This window comes from Heloderma suspectum, chromosome 2 (assembly GCF_057233095.1).
Source record: "Heloderma suspectum isolate Gila_16-S chromosome 2, 16-S_ref, whole genome shotgun sequence".
NCBI classification, from domain to species: Eukaryota; Metazoa; Chordata; class Lepidosauria; order Squamata; family Helodermatidae; genus Heloderma; species Heloderma suspectum.
Window position 1 is genome coordinate 277,884,266 of NC_139459.1, and position 24,883 is coordinate 277,909,148.

The 24,883-nt window shown below is 45.1% G+C and overlaps 1 protein-coding gene across 2 annotated transcripts; it reads left to right on the forward strand.

Annotated features, from left to right (window-relative positions):
* The first annotated feature begins 4,667 nt into the window (after positions 1-4,667).
* LOC146354646 (transmembrane emp24 domain-containing protein 9-like) lies at positions 4,668-23,721 on the forward strand. 2 transcript variants are annotated; one of them, XM_084839447.1, is made up of 8 exons: positions 4,668-4,932; positions 10,905-11,002; positions 13,002-13,127; positions 13,266-13,412; positions 13,906-14,160; positions 14,303-14,420; positions 22,022-22,141; positions 22,628-23,721. In XM_084839447.1, the coding sequence occupies exons 1-8, from the start codon at positions 4,782-4,784 to the stop codon at positions 22,690-22,692; spliced, it is 1,080 nt and encodes a 359-aa protein (XP_084695573.1). In that variant the 5' UTR covers positions 4,668-4,781; the 3' UTR covers positions 22,693-23,721. The 2 variants fall into 2 exon arrangements, 1 of the variants encoding a protein (XP_084695573.1); XR_014788458.1 differs by having other exon boundaries at positions 4,697-4,932; positions 14,303-14,428; positions 22,628-23,171.
* The last annotated feature ends 1,162 nt before the right edge of the window (positions 23,722-24,883 follow it).

Sequence of the window (24,883 nt, forward strand, 5' to 3'; positions counted from 1 at the left end):
TTGGCTGAATCCTGGTGAAGTCTTGGCACTAATGAAGTTGTGGGGAAGAAGATACAATGAGAGCTTGTGCATAACGAGGAGGAGGTAGAGAGGAGTTGCACAAAACAAGACATCTGTTTCGATGAAGAATTGCTGGAGGATGGTTGGATGAGGAGGGATGGTTGCATGGAGTGGAATAGAATTGATAGGGGGGAATGTGGCAAAAGAAAAACATTCTGCACATGTTCAGAGGCACTCTATATTTAAGAACATAAGAAGAGCCGTGCTGCATCAGACCAAGGTCCATCTAGTCCAGCATTCTGTTCACACAGTGGCCAACCAGATGCCCATAGGAAACCCACAAGCAGGACATGAGTGCAATAGTACTTTCCCACCCATGTTCCCCTGCTGCTAACATTGGTGAAATGTAAATAAATTCTAGTAATTCTAAATTTGCAGGCATGTATATCCTTCAGAAACTTTGCAAGTTTCTTGCCTGGGGGACACCTCTAATGACCTGTGCATTTTCATACAAATTTACCTAAAAACTGTTGAGGAAGGAGTGAAAGCAATCACTCCCTCCCCCAAATTGGAGAACTCCCCTTCCACATGAACTGCTGCACCTATCCTTCTGAAACTCTGCTGATTTCTTACTTAGAGACAACTGTAGGCTCTCTGTAATTTTCAGAACAATGGCCCACAAGGAACATAGGGAGATAAGTATGTCCTCTTTTGGAAACCTCAAAATGTCAAGGCCACCCTTGCACAAAAACCCGTGTGGCTATCATTCTGAAAATTGGCAGACATTATCTCCTCTGATGGGGCAATGAACCCTGAACTTTTTATCCACTTCTTCCAAGTAATAAATATGTTATTGGCAGTTCCCTTTAAAAGAAAATCAAAATATAAACCCTACACCTATTTTTTATCTGACATTGGGCAGGTATAATCCCCTTCTAGGGGGCTACTATGCCTGAAATTACCATCCAGTTCTGACCAAGAAAAAAAAGTTACTTTTTCTTTCTTTCTAATTTCCCATGGTAGTCAACAGGAAGCATAAAGACTCATTTTTCCAAACACTGACTCAGGTTTGGTGCTGAGCTGAAGTGGTCCAACTACAAATTGGCCCGAGCAGAAGCGGGATGTTTTCCAAAATGCTGAATTGGGGTCTGAGTTGAAGTGGGGTTGGGGGTCAGTGCACACTTCTTATGTATGTATGTAATCTATACACACATGCAAGCACACTGCATGCACACACCACACACACACACACACACATTAGACGTGTGCTTAGACTCGTGTGTGTGTTTGTGTGTATGCAAATTTGTGTTATGGGCCTGTGCCCCGGATCTTTTAAGAACCTCTCAACGCCCCTGGTTTAAGCCATGGGTTGGCAGGGCCAACCAGGAGTGAGTGAGCACACTGCCTCCCATGCGCCCATTGCTTCCGCTTTCAATTAACAAACCAGGTATGTTCGGTTCCTGGTTTGTTATCGTGACGTCTGAACCTGGAAACTCTGGGTTTAAGAGTTAATTGAAAATTGTTAATTGAAAGTGGAAGCGACGAGCATGTGGGAGGCAGCGCACTCATCCTTAGCAATTCATCCACTCATCCTTAGCAATACAGAGATGACTTAGTGGATAAAGTAGCAGTTACAGGAACTCTGGGGGAAAGCGACCATGTTGCACTTGTGTTCTTGGTTCTAAGGGAAGCAAAAGCCGAGTGTAGTCAAACGCGTACCCTGGATTTTAGGAAAGCTGATTTTACTAAACTCAGAACAATGATCAGGAAGGTCCCATGGCAAGCGACGCTAACGAGAAAAGGAGTCCAAGATGGGTGGGAGCTTTTAAAAAAAGGAAATTCTCAAGGCACAATTACAAACAATTCCAACAAGAAGAAAAGGTGGAAGACAACAGAAGAAGCCAATGTGGCTTCACAAAAAGCTTAGAGATGACCTGAAAACAAAAAAGGACACACATAGGAAGTGGAAAGAAGGCCAAGTAACAAAGGAAGAGTACAGGCAGGTAGCACAGAATTGCAGGGATGGTGTCAGGAAGGCTAAAGCTGAGAACGAGCTGAGGTTAGTGAGGGATGCTAAAAACAACAAAAAGGCTTTCTTCAGCTATGTGCATAGTAAAAGGCAGAGGAAAGAAATGGTTGTTCAGCTGTTAAATAAGGATGGTAAAATAACAGAAGACAAAGAAAAGGCAGAGGTGCTCAATTCCTACTTTGGCTCAGTCTTCTCCCAAAGAGGGTCTATGAGCCCCCTGGCAAAGGTGTAGTACAGGCTGAAGGGGCAGGATTGCAGCTTGAGATCGATAGGCATATGGTCAAGGAACACCTAATTCCTTTGAATGAGTTCCTATCTCCAGGGCCAGATGAACTGCATCCTAGAGTAATAAAGGAACTGGCAGAAGAACTCTCAGAACCACTGTCTATTCTCTTTGAGAAATCATGAAGGACAGGTGAAGTGCCAGATGACTGGAGGAGGGCTAATGTTGTCCCTATCTTCAAAAAGAGTAAAAAAAGAGGAACCTGGGAGCCTCAAACCAGTCAGTCTGACATCAATCCCTGGGAAAATTCTGGAGCAGTTGATAAAGCAATCCATCTGTAAGCACCTTGAAAACAATGCAGTGACTACTCGAAGCCAACATGGATTTGTCAAGAACAAATCCTGCCAGACGAATCTGATCTCATTTTTTGATCAAGTAATCTCCTTTGTGGACCGTGGGAATCCTGTAGACGTAATGTACCTCGACTTCAGCAAAACTTTCGACAAAGTGCCCCATGATATCCTGATGAGCAAACTAGCTCAAAGTGGGCTAGATGAGACAACAATCCAGTGGATCCACAGTTGGCGACAGAATCGGACTGAAAGAATGCTTATCAATGGGACCTTCTCAAACTGGGGAAGGGTAATGAGTGGGGTACCGCAGGGCTCAGTCCTGGGCCCAGTGCTCTTCAACATTTTTATTAATGACTTGGAGGAGGAGGTGCAGGGAATGCTGATCAAATTTGCAGATGACACAAAATTGGGCGGGATAGCTAATACTTTGGAAGACAGAAACAAAATTCAAAGTGATCTTGATAGACTGGAGCGCTGGGCAGAAAACAACAGAATGACATTTAATAGGGATTAATGCCAAGTTCTGCACCTAGGAAAAAGAAACCAAAGGCACAGTTACAAGATGGGGGATATGTGGCTCAACAACACTACAAGCGAGAAGGATCTTGGAATTGTTGTCTATCACAAGCTGAATATGAGCCAACAATGTGATGTGGCTGCAAAAAAGGCCAATGCTCTTTTGGGCTGCATTAATAGAAGCCTAGCTTCCAAATCCCGGGAAGTACTAGTTCCCCTCTACTCAGCACTGGTTAGGCCTCATCTGGAGTACTGTGTCCAGTTCTGGGCACCACACTTTAAGAAGGATGCAGACAAACTGGAGAGGGTTCAGAGAAGGGCAACAAAGATGATCAGGGGACTGGAAACAAAGCCCTATGAAGAGAGACTGAAAGAACTGGGCATGTTTAGCCTTGAGAAGAGAAGACTGAGGGGAGATATGAGAGCGCTCTTCAAGTACTTGAAAGGCTGTCAGAGAGAGGAAGGCCAGGATCTCTTCTTGATCATCCAGAGTGCAGGGCACGGAATAATGGGCTCAAGTTACAGGAAGCCAGATTCTGGCTGAACATCAGGAAACACTTCCTGACTGTAGAGCAATACAACAGTGGAACCAATTACCTAGGGAGGTGGTGGGCTCTCCCACATTGGAGGCCTTCAAGACGAGGCTGGACAGCCATCTGTCAGGGATGCGCTGACTTGGATTCCTGCATTGAGCAGGGGGTTGGACTCGATGGTCTTGTAGGCCCCTTCCAACTCTACTATTCTATGATTTTATGAATTCCTGGGTTAAACCACCCAGGAATTGCTGTTACGTGTGAACCAGGTCAATGGCAGGAATGTAGGCTTGTCAGCCATTATGTGCACATGCTAGCACTCTGTGCTTGTCCTACAACAGTAAGGCCATTATATCATAGTTGCCCATAGGTCTCTCATATTGTAGGCCCAGTCCATAAGTAGCAGGTGGCCCTGCTTAACAACCCATAAGCAAATCCACAAACTAGATCTAAGAAGGCTCGTAGCTCAGTAGCGTAACACATGCTTTGCATTCAAAAAGTCCAGGGTTCAATCCCTGGCATCTCAAGTTAGGGCTGGAAAAAACTCTGAAATGCTGCAGAGTCACTGCTAGTCAGTGTGAGTAGATGGGCAGTAGTGACAGTTTCCTATGTTCCTAACTGTAGTGACGGAATGCCACAGTGATATTTGGGGTGGGGAAAAAGAGCTCCGATTCTCAATTCTGTTCAGTAAATTTAGAATTCTGTTCCCGAGTTCAAAGATAGTGGAGAAACACTGAATCAAGCCACAGAATCAAGATCGTTTCAAGACTGGGATGTCGCTGTGCAGCTTGAACCGGAGGACTGCACCTCGCGGACCAGCCGGCGGGGAAGAGGGGCGGGTGTGCGGGGGGGGGGGGGGTGCAGGCGAACGCGTTGCAGAGCGCCTGGGGTAGTCCTACGTCTGACGCCTCCGCTTTCGACTTGCAACCTCTCATAGCCAATGGCATAATAACGCCCCCGCTATTCAGGCGTGGGGAGCACTTCACATAAGCGGCCTAGCCTCCTGATGCTGCAATGCTTTTGGGAATCGCTGGGAGTTGTAGTCCCGCCGCCGCCAGCCCTGTGCTCCAGCGATTACGTGGCTCGAGAGTCCGAGCGGCGGCGGCGGCGGCGGCAGGCGCGGCGCGATGGCGGCTCCCGGGTGCAGGCCCAGCGTGCTGTGGCAGCTGGCGCTGGTGGCCGGGCTGGCGTCCCCCGGGTGGGCTCTGTACTTCCACCTGGGCGAGACGGAGCGCAAGTGCTTCGTCGAGGAGATCCCGGACGAGACCATGGTCATCGGTGCGCGGGGAGGGGGCCGGAGTGGAGGCGGGCGGGGGAGCTGGGGGGGCACTGAACTGGGGGGCGGTTTGGGGGCTGCGGGCAATAGAGAGCCGAGGCGGGGCTGCCGGCCAGGAAGAGATCGGCGCGCTTAGGCGCGGTGGGAGAGGCGGATGCTTCCGCATTGGCGGCTGGTGCGCACTTGGGGGCGGACGGCGGGTCACCGGAAGCTGGGAAATCTTTAGAATCCCCAGCAGCCCATATCACAGAAAGGGGGAACAGGGCGACCCGAACTTTCAGATCGTGAGTGCCAAGAAGAGGAGGGAATCCATACAAAAGCGCCCCTTTGGATCCATATTGACCTGTTGCAGCAACCACCGCCATTGCACAAGGCGACTCAGTACTCTGAGATCTTGAGTGCAAAGCAGTGGGGGAAATCCACACAAATTATCATAACCGTCGTTAACGACGGCGGTGATTCATTGCAAAAGGGGATATGCGAGAGCACGTCTGCAAAGCTGAGTGTGTGGGGCGGGATGATGAGAGTGACGCTAATAATAACGGTAGTGCTATTCTCAGAGCCAGCAGTGGTGCAAGCCCTCGGGCCGCCTGAGGCAGGAGAAGAGCCGCCGCCACGACCCCTGGCAGCAGCCCCCCGCCCCCGCAGCTGCTGCCACTGCTGTGACCCCCCGCCCCTTCCTGAATGGGGCTAGGGTGGGCTCGGAGAACCGCTTTGGCGGGCGAAAATAGCAGGCGCGGGTCTGAGAGAGTCGCTGTTCTGCAATATCTGGCTTTGACGGCCAAACAGCATTTTGCCCCAGTTGTATGTAACTGCATGTGGTGCCTCTTTGGATTGGAACTGTGATGCTTCAGGATGGGGGATTTAAGTTTCCTTCTCTCCTATTATTGGGCAGGAACCCCCCCCCCCACCGCCCTTGCCACTTGTGTGGGGGGTTAAAAAAGAAGAAAAACCATCTCCAAAGCCAGACTTTTTTTTTATCCTCCCACCCCGGGAGGGTGGAATTTCTGCACGAAAACGGGAGTGGAGAAACGTAAAACCCCCTCCTGAATTGCCAGGGTTGCAATCCAAATTGTGGCTGCACATGTTTACACAAGAACGTTAAGTTTGGCCCTGAGGGGGTCCTTCCTCAGAGCCAGGCATTGAGTGGAGAGGTGTCCAAAGAGATCGCCTGTGCTCAGAGCTAGATACCTTTCCTTTGGAGTGGCCGCTCTTCCTCCATTGTTGTTGTTGTTGTTCAGTCGTTCAGTCGTGTCCGACTCTTCGTGACCCCATGGACCATAGCACGCCAGGCCTTCCTGTCCTGCGCTCTCTCCCGGAGCGTGCTCAAGTTCATATTCATTGCATCCGTGATGCTATCTAGCCATCTCATCCTCTGCCGTCCCCTTCTCCTTTTGCCTTCAGTCTTTCCCAGCATCAGGGTCTTTTCCAGGGAGTTTTCTCTTCGCATTAGGTGGCCAAAATATTGGAGCTTCAGCTTCAGTATCTGTCCTTCCAATGAGCACTCAGGGTTGATTTCCTTTAGGATGGACTGATTGGACCTCCTTGCAGTCCAGGGGACTCGTAAGAGTCTTCTCCAGCACCACAGTTCGAAAGCATCAATTCTTCGGCGCTCAGCCTTCCTTATAGTCCAGCTCTCACAGCCATACATTACTACTGGGAAAACCATAGCTTTGATTAGACGGACCTTTGTCGGCAAGGTGATGTCTCTGCTTCTTACTATGCTGTCTAGGTTGGCCATAGCTTTCCTCCCAAGGAGCAAGCGTCTTTTAATTTCATGGCTACAGTCACCGTCTGCAGTGATCTTGGAGCCCAAGAAAGTAAAATCTGTCACTGCTTCCATTTCTTCCCCTTCTATATGCCAGGAAGTGATGGGGCCAGATGCCATGATCTTAGTTTTTTTAATGTTGAATTTCAAACCAGCTTTTGCACTCTCCTCTTTCACCCTCAACAAGAGGCTCTTGAGATCCTCTTCGCTTTCTGCCATTAGGGTGGTATCGTCTGCATATCGGAGGTTGTTGATAATTCTCCCAGCAATCTTAATTCCGACCTCTGATTCATCCAACCCGGCATTTCTCATGATGTACTCTGCATATAAGTTAAATAAGCAGGGTGACAATATGCAGCCTTGTCGTACTCCTTTCCCAATTTTGAACCAATCGGTTGTTCCATGTCTGGTTCTTACTGTTGCTTCTTGACCCTCGTACAGGTTTCTCAGGAGACAGGTAAGGTGGTCTGGTACTCCCATCACTTTAAGAATTTGCCACAGTTTGTTGTGATCCACACAATCAAAGGCTTTAGCGTAGTCAATGAAGCAGAAATAGACGTTTTTCTGGAATTCTCTTGCTTTCTCCATGATGCAGCGAATGTTGGCAATTTGATCTCTAGTTCCTCTGCCTCTTCTAAACCCAGCTTGTACTTCCGGTAGTTCTCGGTTCGCATACTGCTGAAGCCTAGCTTGTAGGATTTTGAGCATCACCTTGCTGGCATGTGAAATGAGCGCATTTGAGCGGTAGTTTGAACACTCTTTGGCATTGCCTTTCTTTGGAATTGGAATGTAAACTGACCTTTTCCAGTCTTGTGGCCACTGTTGAGTGTTCCAGATTTGTTGGCATATTGAATGCAGCACTTTAACAGCATCATCTTTTAGGATTTTAAATAGCTCGGCTGGAATACTGTCATCTCCGCTAGCTTTGTTGTTACTAATGTTTCCTAAGGCCCACTTGACTTCACTCTCGAGGATGTTCGGCTCAAGTTCAGTGACCGCACTATCATGGCTATCAGGGACATTCAGATCATTCCTGTATAGTTCTTCTGTGTATTCTTGCCACCTCTTCTTAATCTCATCTGCTTCTGTTAGGTCCCTGCCTTCTTTGTCCTTTATCATGCCCGTCTTTGCACAAAACGTTCCCTTGAGATCTCCAATTTTCTTGAAGAGATCTCTAGTCTTTCCCATTCTGTTGTTTTCCTCGATTTCTTTGCATTGTTCATTTAAGAAGGCCTTCTTGTCTCTCCTTGCTATTCTCTGCAACTCTGCATTCAGTTGGGTATATCTTCCCCTTTCTCCCTTGCTTTTCGCTTCCCTTCTTTCGTGAGCTACTTGTAAAGCCTCATCAGACAGCCACTTTGCTTTCTTGCATTTCTTTTTCTTTGGGATGGATTTCGTTGCTGCCTCCTGAACAATGTTACGGACCTCCGTCCATAGTTCCTCAGGCACTCTGTCTATCAGGTCTAATCCCTGAAATCTATTCCTCACCTCCACTGTATATTCATCAGGGATATGATTTAGGTCATACCTGAACGGTTTAGTGGTTTTCCCGACGTTCTTCAATTTAAGCCGAAATTTTGCAAGAAGCAGCTCATGATCTGAGCCACAGTCAGCTCCAGGTCTTGTTTTTACTGACTGTATGGAGCTTCTCCATCTTTGGCTGCAAAGGACATAATCAATCTGATTTCGATATTGACCATCTGGTGATGTCCATGTGTAGAGTCGCCTCTTGTGCTGTTGGAAAAGAGTGTTTGCTATGATCAGCATGTTCTCTTGGCAAAACTCTATTAGCTTTTGTCCTGCTTCATTTTGTACACCAAGGCCATGCCTGCCTGTTATCCCGGTGATTTCTTGACTTCCTACTTTAGCATTCCAATCCCCTATGATGAAGAGGAGATCTTTTTTTGGTGTTAGTTCTAGAAGGTGTTGTAGGTCTTCATAGAACCGATCAACCTCAGCTTCTTCGGCCTCAGTGGTTGGGGCATAGACTTGAATTACTGTGATGTTGAATGGTTTGCCTTGGATTCGTACTGAGATCATTCTATCATTTTTAAGATTGTACCCCAGTACTGCTTTTCCCACCCTTTTGTTGACTATGAGTGCTACTCCATTTCTTCTAAGGGATTCTTGCCCACAATAGTAGATATGATGGTCACCTGAATTAAATTCGCCCATGCCTGTCCATTTTAGTTCGCTGATTCCCAAGATGTCGATGTTCAATCTTGCCATCTCATGTTTGACCACCTCCAGCTTACCTTGATTCACTGATCTGACATTCCAGGTTCCTAAACAATATTGTTCTTTACAGCATGGGATTTTCTTTTCACCACCAGACACATCCACAGCTGAGTGTCCTTTCGGCTTTGGCCCAGCCGCTTCACTCTTTCTGGCGCTACTTGGAAATACCCTCTGCTCTTCCCCAGTAGCATATTGGACACCTTCTGACCTGAGGGGCTCATCTTCCGGCGTCATATCTTTTAGCCTTGTGATACGTTCCATGGGGTTTTCTTGGCAAGAATACTGGAGTGGGTTGCCATTTCCTTCTCCAGTGGACCACATTTTGTCAGAACTCTCTGCCATGACCTGTCCGTCTTGGGTGGCCCTGCACGGCATAGCTTATGGCTTCACTGAGTTACGCAAGCCCCTTCGCCACAACAAGGCAGTGATCCATGAAGCTCTACCTAAAGAGAGGACTGGGTGGCTGCTCTGGGGGGTGGGGGGTGGTCCTAGGAGATGGCCTATAGTACAGGCCATCTCCTTGGACACCTCTCCAGCCAGGCCTATAGTACAGGCCATCTCCTTGGACATCTCTCCAGCCAGGCCTATAGTACAGGCCATCTCCTTGGACACCTCTTCAGCCAGGCCTATAGTACAGGCCATCTCCTTGGACACCTCTCCAGCCAGGCAATACCGGACTCTAAAGCAGGACCCCTTCAGAGCCGGGCATTTGAGTCTGGGCACCTCTGAAAAGCCCATCTGCCCTCAGAGAGTAGCTCCAGCCTGTTCTTCGTCTTGGTCTGAGAACATTCCCAGAGCGAAACTGATAGTGGGTAGCTGCTCTGGAGAGCTGTCACTTGCTCGCCTGCTGTGGCATTTGTGGCAGCAGGTGAACAGGGCCGGCGGGACTTTCTGGAGCACCTGACAGTGCTGCAGCAATGTGGAGCCCTCCTGGTGAGTGGTGGGAGCGCACAATTCACTGCGCCTCCCAGTCTGCTGCCTGAGGCCAGGGATTCACCCCACTTCATAGGTGAGCCAGCCGTACGCAGAGCCACACAGAAAAGCAGTCTTTGGAACCCAGGAGGAAGTTAAGAGAGCATCCAAAATCTGCTCTTTTGCATGTCCACTACAAAGCATCCCCTAGCCCACCCTACTCAGAAGTAACACTACATAAATCAGCTTATGCATGTCTACTCAGAAGTAACCAGATTTAGATTACTCAGAAGTAAGCATGGGCAGCAAGTTCTGAGAGCATCCAAAATCTGCCTCTTTGCACAAGCGTTCCCACCGTAGCCACCCTTTGGCATACCTACTCCAAAGTACCTGTGAGAAGCAGCACAATTCAAAAGTCCAAATTATACATGGCTACTCATAAGTAAGCAGGACTGGATTACTCAGGAGTAAGTATCGGCAGCAAACTCTAAGAGCATCCAAAAATCCATTGCTTTGCTGTGACTCTCTCCAACATGGTAACGTGGAGATTAGGGGACAACTGGTATGATGTGCAGGTGCAAATGAGGCAGGCAGCCATGACTGTCCATTGGTCACCCTTCATGGCACTATGTATTCACCCATTCCAGTGAGTCCTGGGAGGAGCTGATTTATGCCTGTATATGGCATTGAAGCAGACAGTCCCATTCCCTACCTCACAGCTTCCTTCCAGGCCATGAAGACTGTTGGGGATGTTTTGAGCATGCACCCAACGTGCGCCTGTGGTACTGAGGAAAAGGAAAAAGGCTATCACTCTTGTCCACGAGCAGGGAGAAGCAAGTGCAGTAGTGCATCTGCCTGTCATGAGTCCATTTGGGATTTGGGGCCATAATTAACCAGGGGTAGGGAGGGCTTTGGAGTTTAGGTGGACACCACCTCATCTGTCCCAACATCTGTCCCAATGTGTGTAGATGATGGTGAAGGGTTATGTTTAGAAACAAGTGATTAATCTGTTCATTGGCCAGCTTTCCTCTTATCATGCTGTGTTCTGCATCACAGGGAATTACAGGACGCAGCTGTTTGATAAGCAACTAGAGTACCTTGCCATTCCTCCTGGCCTGGGCATGTTTGTAGAAGTGAAGGACCCTTATGAAAAGGTACGTGGGCCCAGAAGTTTGTTCTGGTGTGTATTTCATTCTAAGGGCAGGTGTGTGGTGAAACCATACAACATTTCTGCTAAAAAACATAGGGAGAAGTACACAGTCTAAGGCATAGATGGGTAGGTAGATCCAGATCTACTGGTAGATCTCTGTGATTTGAAGTAGATCAGCAAGGATTTCCTATCCCTAATTGTTTAACAAAGGCAACAATGAAAAGACTCCTACCTGGGTGACTAGGAGTGGATTTTTGTGCATGGAAGTGCTGTGACTTCCTATGGGTTCTGGTAACTGCAACAAATTCAGGACTAAGGATTCTTTAATTCCAAATGTATGTCTTGCACTTAGTTCTGGTTGGTGGTTCTCAGGGTTCTAGGGAAAAAAAGAAGATCCTGCAAGCGTGAAGTCTGCCCACCCCTGGCTTAAGGTAGGGATGGGCAGACTTTGGGCTTGTTGGATCTACTTTGTTTTTTCTTGGAACCCCGAGGTTTACCAACCAGAGCCAAGTGCAAAATAGTGGCTCAGGCAGGTGGGCGTACGCTAAGAATTAAGGAACAAGGTGTCTCTGAACACATGCTCAGTTCAGGATTTGTAATCGGTACCAGAACCAACTTCACAGATCCTTCCACACAAAATTCCGCAGCTGGTACCCCAAGTGTTGTTTCTCAGCAACCTAAGTTGAGGGGTAGGGGGACTTTTTACTTGTTGCTGCTGTTAGACAATTGTAAGTCAGAAAACCTTGCTCACCTTTTGCAAGAGGTGTACCAGTAGATCATGATCTACCTTCTGCCTACCCCTGTCTGAGTGTTATGGCTGTGCTACAAAAGCTTTTGTTTTAGTTGCATTTTCTTGTGCTGTTGTCTGGCATTTGTCATTCAGGCACACAGCGACTGGATCTGGGATGAAAAGGCAGAATGGTATTTCTGGTCCTTTATTCCCTTTTTTGTGGAAACAGTGTCAGTGCATTGGGCTTACTGCATAGATGCTTCTGGAACAGTCTGTTTTGGGTAGCTAAAAACCATTTGGAGATTTTTGCTTTGTGGAAGTCACGGGCAAACTGCGCTTTATCCAGAAATCTTCTGCACAGAGTCTTCAGGCTGTGCCTGCTTCACCGTGATGGAGTGCCAGTGATGTGTGTGTATAGAGTTCACAGTTAAACAGGCCATCACCTTTATCCCCAAAGAAGAGCCTGAGCAGCATGGTTTTTGAGAGATTAAGGGTGCAGTTGTATGCATGCTTAGCCAGAAAAAAAGTCCTACAAGGCCTACAACATGCTGGCTGGAGCATGCTGACAGTTGTAGGCCTTTTTTCTGTCTAAGCATGCATAGGATTGTGCCTTAATTTAATAATATTTGTAGCAAATGGTATGCTGTCATATTTTTCTCCTGTTCCCTTTCGATGGAAAAGCTGTCTCTTTGTCACAACAGCAGAATTTATTTATTTATTACATTTATATCCCACCTTTCTTCAATCATGGAACTCAAAGTGGCTACATGTGGTTCCCAGGTAGTCTTCCCTCCAAACATTGACCAGACCCAAACCTGCTTAGCTTCAGCAAAGTGGCTTCCTCATGTGCCTTCAGACTATGTCCTGGGATCTATTATAGCAGTAAATATTCAGTCTGAAGACACGCTTCCTCTGACAGCTTCCACCTGTTTGTAAGGTGCAATCCTTCCTTTAGGATGCAATCCTATGCATGTTTAGACAGAAAAAAAATTCTGTCTAAATATGCATAAGATTGTGCCCTTAGCGGATCTGTGGTTTATAATATATTGCTTGACAGAATACTGTTGGTTGAGACTGACTGCACTGTTGAACTTGTCCTAAGCATGGACTCCACTTTGGATGTTTAATATATAATACATGGGGAGGAGGGATGAATGGAAAGATCGTTGAACTCCTTACTTGAACTGCTTATGTTTTTGTGAACCAGGAACCCAAACATAAACATATTTTTGGGATACTGGGTTTTCTCACATCTCTGTTGTTCTCTTCATAGGTGATGTTGTCCCGGCAGTATGGCTCAGAGGGCAGATTCACCTTTATTTCACACACACCTGGGGAACATCAGATCTGTCTGCATTCCAATTCCTCAAAATTTTCCCTTTTTGCGGGAGGCATGCTGGTAAGAGGATCCAAGTGAATGGTGGAAGGGAGGGTTTGTTAACTGGTTCAGTTGCCAAACCAGCTCAGGAGGCCTCTTCTCCTGGGGAGTATCTGTAGGCCAGAGGTTTGACTGTTGTTGTTTCTCACATCATTGCAGAGGGTCCACTTTGATATCCAGGCTGGGGTCCGTGCCATCGACTACGCAGAGATTGCAGCCAAACACAAGCTGAGTAAGGTGCAGTTGTGTGTGTATCAGTCCTTAGAGATGATGAAGCAGATCCAGAAAGAGCAGAACTACCAGCGGGTAAGAGAGAGAGGGACTCCAGCAGATCACCTCCTTTTTATGCAGAAGATCCCAGGTTTATTTTCTCTTGTATCTCCAATTAAAAGGACCAGGCAGCAGATGATGGGAAGGACAGCTCTTCCTGAGACCCTGGGAAGATGCTGCCAGTCAGAGTAGGCAATCCTGGGTTAGATGGACAAATAGTCTGACTTGGCATAAGGCAGCTTCCTACGAGGCTCCAGTAATGTTCTCTGAACTGTAATGGTGGGGAGGGAAGTTGTCAGTGTACATGCTTGTACTATGCAGTTCTGCTTTTGGGGGAAAAGACCTCATTCTAAGAGGAAATACTATTGGAGGAAGTTCTCTGCCTACGTAACTTATTATTGTACTGTTTTCTCGGCTTTTCAGATTTAGCTGTTGTCCCAGATCAGTTCATGGTGAAAAAGTAGCCCATTGGCTCTAGATTATGATTGGGAAGAGGGTTAACTGCTTTATTTTTCTCTCTTTTGCTCAGAGGCAAGAGGAGGTCTTCCGGCTAACCAGTAAAAACACAAATCAACAAGTTCTCTGGTGGTCCGTTGTCCAGATTCTCATTCTTGTAGCCATTGGAGTTTGGCAGATGAAGCATTTGAAAAGTTTCTGTGTTTTAGGGGTGGAATCCAACTCACTGCCCTTCTGGGCTTCTCAAGGGAGTGCAGTGGTGACTAGCCAGTATGTTCAACTGAGCCCTGGTGAGCACAGGAAAGAGGGTTCTATCTGGAACCGAGTGGTGAGTGTGGCTTCTGTATGGGAAAAAGTGGTGGGATGAGACCAGCAGTATCTAGCTACCAAAATTGTGTGGGTCACCTGTGTTGAACTATTTTGTGAAGCATTCTCCAAGGGGTTTAGGGCTGCCGTATTCTGTTTTCTAGGCTCACTTCTGGAAGGATCAGGACCACCATATTTACTTCAAGATTCGTGGAGCAAGAAAGAAGAATCCATATGGGGATGGTTTTCCCCTATGGAACACTCAGGAAAGCCTTACTGCAGGTACCATGGTCAGTTTAATAGCTTGGAATGTATTCCACTGTTGTGAATTCTGGACTTTTACCTGCACTTAAGAGTGGATTAGTTTCTGGGTCCATTTGCGGAAAACACCATGCAGCCCAATCCATTTGTTTGTTTTTAATATTCAAATCATACACCATAAACAAACTTCACATACTCATATCCATATTAGCAAACATATAATCACCTCACCCAAACCAATGTGGTGTCATAACTGTTGCAGAACCCAGAGTCAGAGAGACCACGGAGTGAAGGAAAAAGAGATTCTTTATTTAACGCGCGGGCTTAAGGCTGGAATCGTTTCCAAAGAGCCAGAAGCCCCGATTTACATTAGCACATTGGTTTTATAGACATTGTGACACATATGAAACGGCTCCTCCTCCCCCTCCCGCATGGGGTTGCAATCCTCAACATTTTTCCTCCTAGCACCATTGTTTATAATACAAGAACTGGGTTATAGGGTAGCCATGATAAGGAGAGAACAGAAGAGAACAGCAGAGAACAAGATATACAGTTGTATGACCTTTGACAAGATAAGGAATTCCTGTGTCTCGTCAGCTTACAACAATATATTCAAGGGAGAAAGAGCTCAGCAAGAACATGAAGCATGAGACTGCATGAGGCTACTTAGTCTGACCCCCGATATGGCTGCTACATTCCCCCCTTAAATGCATAATTTCATTACAATTATAGCATTTCTGATAACTATACAAAGCTTTTTGTGACATACATATTACTTAGCCTCTTGTTGGGCTATTAGAGCATAGAGGGCAGCAGTTTTACTAGCTGAGACATAAAACAGATTGGTTAAACAGCGCATAAGACAAGGAACGCAGAGACATAACAGAACTTTTATGAACAATACTGGTAGAATTAGGATGAACAATGCTTTTAAGCTAGCTAAGATCTGGAAGCCAAGGGGTTAACTAATTGAGCTAATTGTTTTGTCTTATTGTTTTGTTAGCTACTATATTGTGCAGCTTGTTGATCTGTTCATCTACAGCATTGCCATTATCAGTTAAGTTAAAACAACAGAGGTTTTGGTGTGTCTCACAACTTAAATGATGAAGAAGGAAGAGGTAATCTATACCAGCTCTGTTTTCTAGAACTGCACCTTTTAGATCACGCAGCTTTTTATTTAACAAGGACAATGCTCGTGAGGTGGCATTTATGCATTTGGCTAAGCTGCAAGCTAACCGGTTGATTTCCAGACCATCAGCCAAGGCTAAACCTGGAACCTTAACCAGTGACATTGCTAAGGCCAATTTTTCCGAGTCAGAATATAACTGCACATGACTATTACAATTTTTAGTTAGTTGGAGTGCTCGAGGCTGCCATTGACGGATTTTTTCAGGCTACAGGGGAAGAATTGGCACCAGTTCAATTGGCGGCTGAGGCAACATGGGTGGTTATCAGACAAGTTGGCAGGAATGAATGACCAAGTGCGGGAATTACATGTCTAAAACCATCCATGAGGCAAAAGTATGTGGGCATCATTAAAAGATATGTTTTGAATTTTATTTCAGTGGAAGGGGGCCAGGGATAGCTTTATATTTTCTGGAAAATTTTTGACAATTAAGCATTCGTGCACACGTAGCATTTGTTTCAGCAATGATGGGGGTGCGTAGAGTGAACTCTGTAGGGGGTAGGATCTTTGCAACCACGCCCCAATTAGCATTTTGGGAATAAGTTAAACTTACACCATAAATTCTTAACATGGTATCTTTTTGAATGTTCCCAGGATGTCTACAGACAGGTATTAGGCAAGAGCTAATAAGCCTGTTTGCAGGTATACCTCTTGGCAAACAAAAATGTTTTACTCTCGTGATGTTAGCCAGGTGAAGCCAGTAATTATCAGCAAATCACTGGGACAAACTTCTTTTTCTAGGGGCAGGCCCCCCTTTTTGCACCTTATTAAGGAAACACAATGCAACACTACTAACACTACAACACGCATGTTTGATCTTCTTTGGGATCTGACCGTACGCTGGGCAGCTATTCACCTGGCAAGCTGCAGTAGGGTCTAGTCCCCTTCTTCAATTCTCCAGTTGCAGGTCTGACCGTACGCAGGGGGACAGTTTCCCGGTGTGTCCACAGTAAGGTCTAGCCTGAGTCTTCTTACTGCTTTTTCAGAATGATTTTTAAAGGATTTTCAGGATTTCTGTTTACAGTCTACTCTCCCCCTCTCGCTCTCTTGACTCGTGTCCAATGTATCCAGGGTTTAACTCTAGCTGCTTTCATAGCTGCGGGGGTGGAAAGTATGACAGTTCTGAGTTCTTTCCATCTGGGAGTCAAAGGGTTATTTTTTCCTCTTTAACTCATACTTTAACTCTTGGTTGGAAAGGATGAACTTCTGTGATGGGAATGGCTTATTTTCTAAGACAAAGCTACGCTGGGCTTGAAGAACTTTGTTTAGTGTTTGGACTTCTTGTTTAAGGCTAACGTTTGCTTGCTTTTGATGCTGCTCCAGTGTCAATCATGAAGTCAATGTCACTGCCCCTCACAGTCAATGTCACGGCCCCTCTCAAGCTGTCTCCCTCTTCGCCCATTCTGGCCTCTTTGGTTTTTTTTCCTTTGTGTATTTGATTTATTTTATTTGGGCATTCATGCCACTAATGTCCATCTTGTCCACACTGGGCACACTGGTTCTTTTTTTAAGAATCTTCTGCCTCTGCCGGGTCTTCTTCTTTTTTTTTTTTCGTTTACGTCTTCTTGGGCCTCTGGGTCAAGGGGGGTGTACTGGCGATAGGCATTTGAAAGATGCTCCAAGTACGCTCTGGGGCCTCGGTGGCACCTTGCAGCACTTTAGACACTTTGGTCATATTAATTGACTTCTTTATACCTGCCTTTCATGGCTTCTAACAGCAGGGTTTGATACTGGGTGAGGCGCTCTAGCCCAACTTGTGTTTTGGGATTCCAGCAGGGGGGGGTTACTTACAAGGAGACTTTATTGGGTAACTTACAGCACACAGGCGTACTTAATTTTTGGATCAGACAGCTTCTCTGAACCACGAGCTATTGCACTAAATGGGTTTTTATACTATACATGTTACCCATAACACTAGCAAGCATTTTCAGCATAGGCTAGAAGTGTTTGGTTCTCAGGCACAGCTTCCTGTAAACAACTTCGCTTCCCAAAGTGCTTGATAACACTTTTTATTTATTAGTATGGGAAGACAAATTTTTTCTCTTTCTTTTGCTTTCTTTTTCTTTGCTGATCTGCCTGTATTGCAGATCATGTTTCAAACTTTTTATATAAAACTTTCTGCTCCATGCACCAGCCTTGTCTCTTTATTTGTCTTTTTCAAGTTAAACTTACTTAAACTTTTCTGCCTTACACTAGTCCCAATGACACACATTTGGGATAGGCTCTTCTTCTCCTTCTAGTTAGATTTTCTTTATCTTAAAGAACTATTACATTATTGTGGCTACTTTACCCCAGGTAATAAGCTCCAGGCACAATCAGCTGCTTTTAATTTACCCTGGGGGCAACTATGGCCACGCTTCTTTTTTATAAATGTTTTTTCTTTGCCTTTTGCCTTTTCTTTTTCTCTTCTCTATCTGTCTTCTACTTTCTCTATTCCTTCTTTTCTACTTGCTTTTGTCTTTTCTCTTCGTCATCCATTGGGAACCACACTTAGTATCATTTGGAGTTGCAACTAACACTAATCTGCAAATATCACATATACTTTATGATATCTAAGAAATCATAAAATATATACAACAAACTTTTTCTGCAATTTAACACAATGAATGGAAAACACTTCTTGCATGGTAAGGCATGATGGAGCAGATCCAGCAATCATACTGGTCTTCTGGCTGAAAGCTCAGGGCCCATTAAAATCAAGGGACGGGCATACCCACACACGCAGAGTTCTAGGTCACCATTTTTGCATCGGCAACTCTATGCTGCATGAGTTCTGGCAGAAGGAAATCTAAAAGTTATAGATCAAACTCAGCCTGCTGTACACTGAGCTGACTACAAACATAGACACACGGTCCACAGCGATGAGAGTTCAAGTTTATCAAAAGCTTCATAGCACTGTCCATGGCAAGTTTGTGACAATTTAAAATTTTAGTTCATGTGCAGAGTGTCTCTAAAAAGCCCAGATGATGATGGAGGCAAACAGAGAAGGCTCTGGGCAATGAAGATGCGATGTTTCCAGCAAAGGCTCTCTACTTTTGCATCAGTTTAAAAAGGGAAAGTGTGGCCCTACACCCCTTTTGACAGACAAGGGCCTTTAACTTTTTAGCAAGGCCTCTGTCTAAACAGAGCGGCACAGCTCAGCTCTCTAGCCGTGACACTTTAACCTGGGCAACTCCTTTGTAAATTTTATTTTACTTCTGTCAGGTTCTCTCACAGACATTTTAAAAACTTACTCTTTTTTTTTCTTTTCTAACCTGGTACACAAAAGCACTGAAACACTGAGTGCCGAAACTCAGGACGCTGGGGGTGATGGGCATCGCTTTATACTTGCATTTTTCAGGCAGCCATTAATCTTCGGGGAGGCAGTGGGGTGATTTGCAGGACTTCAAAGGCAAGCTTCTCAGTTTGTTTGTATTTGTAAATCCCAAGCTTAAAACAGGACACGATGAGGTACAGGGCAGCTAAATTCTTGCTTTGGCACGGGCAACAAATAACTCGGGTCAGCTTTCTTCGCTGGGGTCTCAAACAGGAAAACAGTCTTAATTTAAAGTTGTAACATCACTGACAGCGTCAGCCAGCCAGCTACACAGATCTCATTGTTTTTTAAGACAGTTGCTCCAATATCTTCTTTTCTTCTCAATCAGGTTGGGTCTCCCAGCTTACACAGTTTATTGCAGCTTTCAGGAGCATGGCAGTAGCATGATTTTGGCTTGGCCAGGAACATGCTGTCTGGTTTCTCGGTCTCTTTAGCACACACACTTAGGCAGTGTAACACTGGACACTCAAATCAGTGAGATTTCTTCATTGCAGGGAATCCCACGGCAAAAGCTTAATGGTTACGCTCTTCAGAAATCATATAGCTGATGGTCAGTAGCTACAGGCTCTATGCAATTTTAACACAGTTCAAAGCTAAACACGGTTACCTTGACAGAGATCTTCAACGTGGTCTTTCCGCTTCATTCTGCTTTGGGACAGTCTTATGGCACACTTTTCACTCGAAGAGGGGTCTAGCCTGTGCTCTGGGGGCTGATTCTTCACCTTTATTTTCTATTTTGCCTTCATCTTCTGGGTCTTCATTTTCAGTTTCCATTTCTTAGGGATTTCATCTCAATTAGGCGAGGTGATGATGTTGCACAACTCAGAACGTTGTGGGCAATTTTCCTGCCCCCCCTCTCTCGGCGCGCTAGGCTAACAGCTACGTCTTCGGCCTTACACTCTCACGCTCCCACGCTTTGTTAAAAGCCAGACTGTCCTGCAACATTTTTCTAATTAACAGCCTCAGATCTTGTTTTTTTCCTCTCAGCTCGACCTTGAGCTTTTTGCTGTTTTCTCTTTCTATTCTGAATCTTTAAAAAAACACCTTTTTATTTCTTTGTTTGACATACATCTCAAGGGGGTGCAAGGTTTGCTTCCCCCACCACCCATAGCCTCCCTCTTAAATTGAAGACAGACACAATTAGGGAATGGGAATTGGTCAGTGAGTAAGGGGTCTCACTGGCCGACACAAGAGGATTTTTCACACCACGCACTTTGCTACTGGCCTGGGCACCCGGACGGTCAACGGTATGCGTCAGAAACCGCAGTAGCCACTCACACAATCATCAATCTCTCCACTACATCCATATGTCCCTGCCACCCACTTTTCCCACTTTTTACCAGAGCGGAAAACGGCTTCCCCAGCTTCCTCAGCTTCCTACTGAGTACTGGCGTGCTAGGTACTGGCGCCCACTCGGGGGTGTGATCAGGCCCCCCTTCTACCCGCAAGGAGTAGGTTCTTTTGTATACGTATACCACCAACACTGACCTTCTTCATAAGGCGGGGCCCTCTTTTTTTCTGCCCAGTGGCCTTTCTCCCTAAAGGCGGGGCCCTCTTTTTCCCATATACTTGCCTTTCTCTTGAAGGCTTCCAATGTGGGTTTCAACTCAATTGCAGCTGCGATATAGGCAGGGCTCAAGTTCCTTCCTCCGCTTCCCAAGGTTCTCTTGCTGCTCGCTGCCGTTTGGGCGATCCCGGTGCAGGCTTTCTCCCATTCACTCGACAAAAAGGTCGGTGGCGCCAAGAAAGGGAGGCATGCGCCGAGCTCGTCCTCCTGGTGCGGCGATCAAGAGCAGGCAACTGCCACCTGTCTGGCTCAGAGCCTGCCACATCCGAGTCACGGCACCATTTATGTTGCAGAACCCAGAGTCAGAGAGACCACGGAGTGAAGGAAAAAGAGATTCTTTATTTAACGCGCGGGCTTAAGGCTGGAATCGTTTCCAAAGAGCCAGAAGCCCCGATTTACATTAGCACATTGGTTTTATAGACATTGTGACACATATGAAACGGCTCCTCCTCCCCCTCCCGCATGGGGTTGCAATCCTCAACATTTTTCCTCCTAGCACCATTGTTTATAATACAAGAACTGGGTTATAGGGTAGCCATGATAAGGAGAGAACAGAAGAGAACAGCAGAGAACAAGATATACAGTTGTATGACCTTTGACAAGATAAGGAATTCCTGTGTCTCGTCAGCTTACAACAATATATTCAAGGGAGAAAGAGCTCAGCAAGAACATGAAGCATGAGACTGCATGAGGCTACTTAGTCTGACCCCCGATATGGCTGCTACATAACTACTGTACTTAATTCAGTTATATTTCATAAAAATAATATCATAAAACATCATTATCACACCTAATGTAGAAGTCATTCATATAAATGGTATATATGACACAAATGTTATTTAGATGGTATAAATGCAACATGTAAAACAGAGTAGCATTAATGGCATCAGTAACCATTTACAAGTAATATGTGAAAATAGCATAAAAATTGTAGGTCACATAAATTGCATAAATCACATAGGTAGAATAAATAGCTTGAAACTATATATACATAGCATAAACAGTCCGTAAATAAATAACCATCTTAGATACCATAATTATTATAACTAAAATTAAAATCTCAAGTAACAACAGTCACAATGAACTTCATAATTATCACAGAAAACACAAACTCCTCTGCTGTATAAATTCTAAATCTCTGTATAGCATATTACACCAAATTAAATGGATGATACCCAATGACCAATGTGGAGTACAAAAATGAATGGAAAAACTGCTTTGATATTGCAGGAGTTCAGCTACCCACTGGTTACTTACTTGGGGCTTCTGCTGGTACAGGAGATCTTTCTGGTGAGGGCTACTTGCCACGGAGGAGGAACTGGCTGTGTTGCTTGGATGTGGTGGTTTAGTTAAAGTAGAGTCATTGTTAGGTGTAGTGGACCTGTTTGATCGCTTTATTGAACTGGATACTAGAGGAGCATAGGTCAGTTCCCTGAATTACTGGAACCTTTAAAGCCGTCTTTATTAAGAAATATGTACTGAGAGGAAGATCTTATGCCTCTAAGGGGGATGGGCTGTCCAACTGTATCATAACTTGATTTTTTCTTTCCTAGACAAACATGACATCATCTCAGTGAAATTGTTCCAGCTGATGGTGGAACATCCACCAGAGGAAGAAAACATTGACTGGACAAAGATTGAACCTTGTGTCAATCTCCTCAAGTCACCCAAAGGTGAGTTGCTGGCGCTTCTGCCTTGAATGTTTTGTGAAGCAAATGGGATCACCCTCCAACATGAGCAAGCAGCCCCATAACTCTTCGGGGAATGCTAAACAGTCTGCATGCCCATTTCCAGAACAGCATTTCACCCTTGGCATGAAGCAACAGACTGAAATGAAAATCCGGATGTCCACTTCTAGAGAGCAGGCCCAGGTCTGATTGTGGCTGTAGTATTAAGCATACTTTCCAGTCAATATGTCCTATTGAGTTCAGTGGACATACACTTCAGAGTAAATATATTTTATGAGTATATATGTAAAATCAGTACTATCTTGTTTTTTGGGATGTCATTCCTATGGTATCCAGTTAAAGATTCTCTAAAAGCTCTCTCTTACAATTCAGAATATTGCCAGTCTGTATTAACCCATTCCCTATCTATCATAAGTGCATGATGCATACTGTAAATCTTACTTTCTAAATTTCTTTTATTTTCTGCTTTAGATAACATGGATGACTCAACACAATTTCTAAAGAGCAAATGGGAGACGTCACTAGTGGGTCTTTGATGGGATGGAAGGTGTTCGTATTCCTACCGCACTGTTTGCTTGATATCACTGTGTGTGCTGTGGCCTTGCAGATACACTTGGAGCAGAACAAGCGATTATACTAGTGGGGGAGTGGGTCCTGATGCTGTATATTTCAGGATATTTTTTACAGGAGGGGAGGGAGAATTGTATAGACTCTGCAGGGGGCAATTTTCTTCCCTGGCTCATAAACCCACTCCAAGGTGGGTGTTTTGAATTGAATGTATTTTGTAATCTCACTGGTCCTGAAACTTCCTTTTATTACTATTTCTTTTTTAAATAATATATATTTATTATAATATATAAGGAAATATAATACACATTGTATCAATCTGGAGGCCTGATCCACTCAGGGCCCAGTCCAAAGAGGTTCTGAGGTTACCGAGATGAAACAAGACCACTTGCGTAAAAGAATGACGTACAGTTTATTGAATACACAGTTATAATATGGATGCAGATATAAAAAATAAATTTAAAAAAAAGCTCACACATGCCCCTCCATTGGTGATCACAGTCTGCGTCACTGGGTGTTGCACTGATTCACAGAATGCAACAGGGTGCCATTCCAAGGGCCTACAGTCTCTAGGCAGGCGGGAGCCCTTCTTTCTCCCAGAGTGTGAACGAATAGCAAACTATCCTGCTAGAATTTATACGTGTCTCTCTTCAGTTCCACAGCCTGTCATGAGAAACACAGGCTGGGAAACAAATCATTCCCCCCAGGAGAAGGGGAGCCTCAGCTCCAGGTTCTCACGGGAGAGTGAAACAACATTCTTATCTCAGAGAATGAGATCATGCAGCTGTGAGATCTTCGTTGTGGAGCTGTAAATGCTTGGTGCCAGTTATCTCACGTGAGAGGCCTACAACTAAAAGCTGCCTATTATGCTAGGCTATACATGTCTCTATACACTCAGCACATTGTATAAGATGTGGCTGTGGGAGCTCACTGAACTCGTCCCCATTCTTCCAGTATCAAACTCACTACACACATTATAAACCCTATAGCATTCATGCAAAAATGAAAAAAGAAACAAACCCAAGCGTCAACATTATTTAACATTCTCATCAAATATTCAGAACAGCTAGCAAGTATGTTAGACAAGTGAAACAATGAAACAATTATACAATGTAGACAAAAGGTGACAAATTTTACATCTTAATCTGATTATAACTAGGGATAACATATTTTTCAAATGTCCAAATTGTACCTAGCCCTCATGAAGTCATTAAAAGGGCACCAGATATTAGAAAAACAGGCAGTCTTTTGTCTACCACCTCTTAAATGGACATAACTAAGTAATCTCTGCAATCTTCCAAACTTTACTATTCTTTCAAAGTGGTGATAGTGTTAGTCCTCCAGTTTTTGGCGGCCAAATTCCTAACAGCAATTAATAGATTCTGAACCATTTCTTTCTGTATAGGATCTATCTGTTCAACTACATAACCAAGCAGAACTGTTAGAGAGCCACAAGATATAGAAATGTGAAACTGCACATAGACCCTTTATGTGCACAAATAACCTTTTTTCCAAAAATAATTAGGGGGCATTCCCACCAAATGTGCATAAAATTAGCTTTGTTGTCACATTGCCATAGATGTGATAATTGTACCAGCTGTTTCTATATTGCTGGGAGTGAGACTAAATTACACCAAAACAATTGGTGACCATTAAATGTGATTTTCCCCTTTGGTGATGGAAAGTGTGATTGTGTTGGGAGAGTGGGGGCTTGATTTTTCCAGTTAATGTGGAGTTTCTGCCACAACTCGATCGCAGAAGCTCAGACCCCCATCTCATTAAGCATCTGAAGTAGGTGATTCTGGTTTCAGTGGTGTATTTTGTCATAACCACATAGCTATGTGCATTTGAAAAATGATAGGTTGAAGAGAGGGTATGTGAAATAAAATGAAAAACTGATCATAGCTTGCAGTCTGTCTTAATTTGATGGAGACTGGGAGTGTTTGAGTGGTGGGTCAACTGCCTTAGCTGTTGTTGGGGCCTTTAATGCAACGTCACCTGATGGCTTGGGCTCAGGCTGGGCTTTAGGATGCACTTCACATTCTGGCCAGTTCAGACATAATGCCTCCTCGTGGGTGTTTAAACCATGGGTAGTTGTGACTGCATGGAAGCAAGCAAGCGGGTTGGTTTCTGCCCATTCGCCTGCTTCCGCTTTGCAAA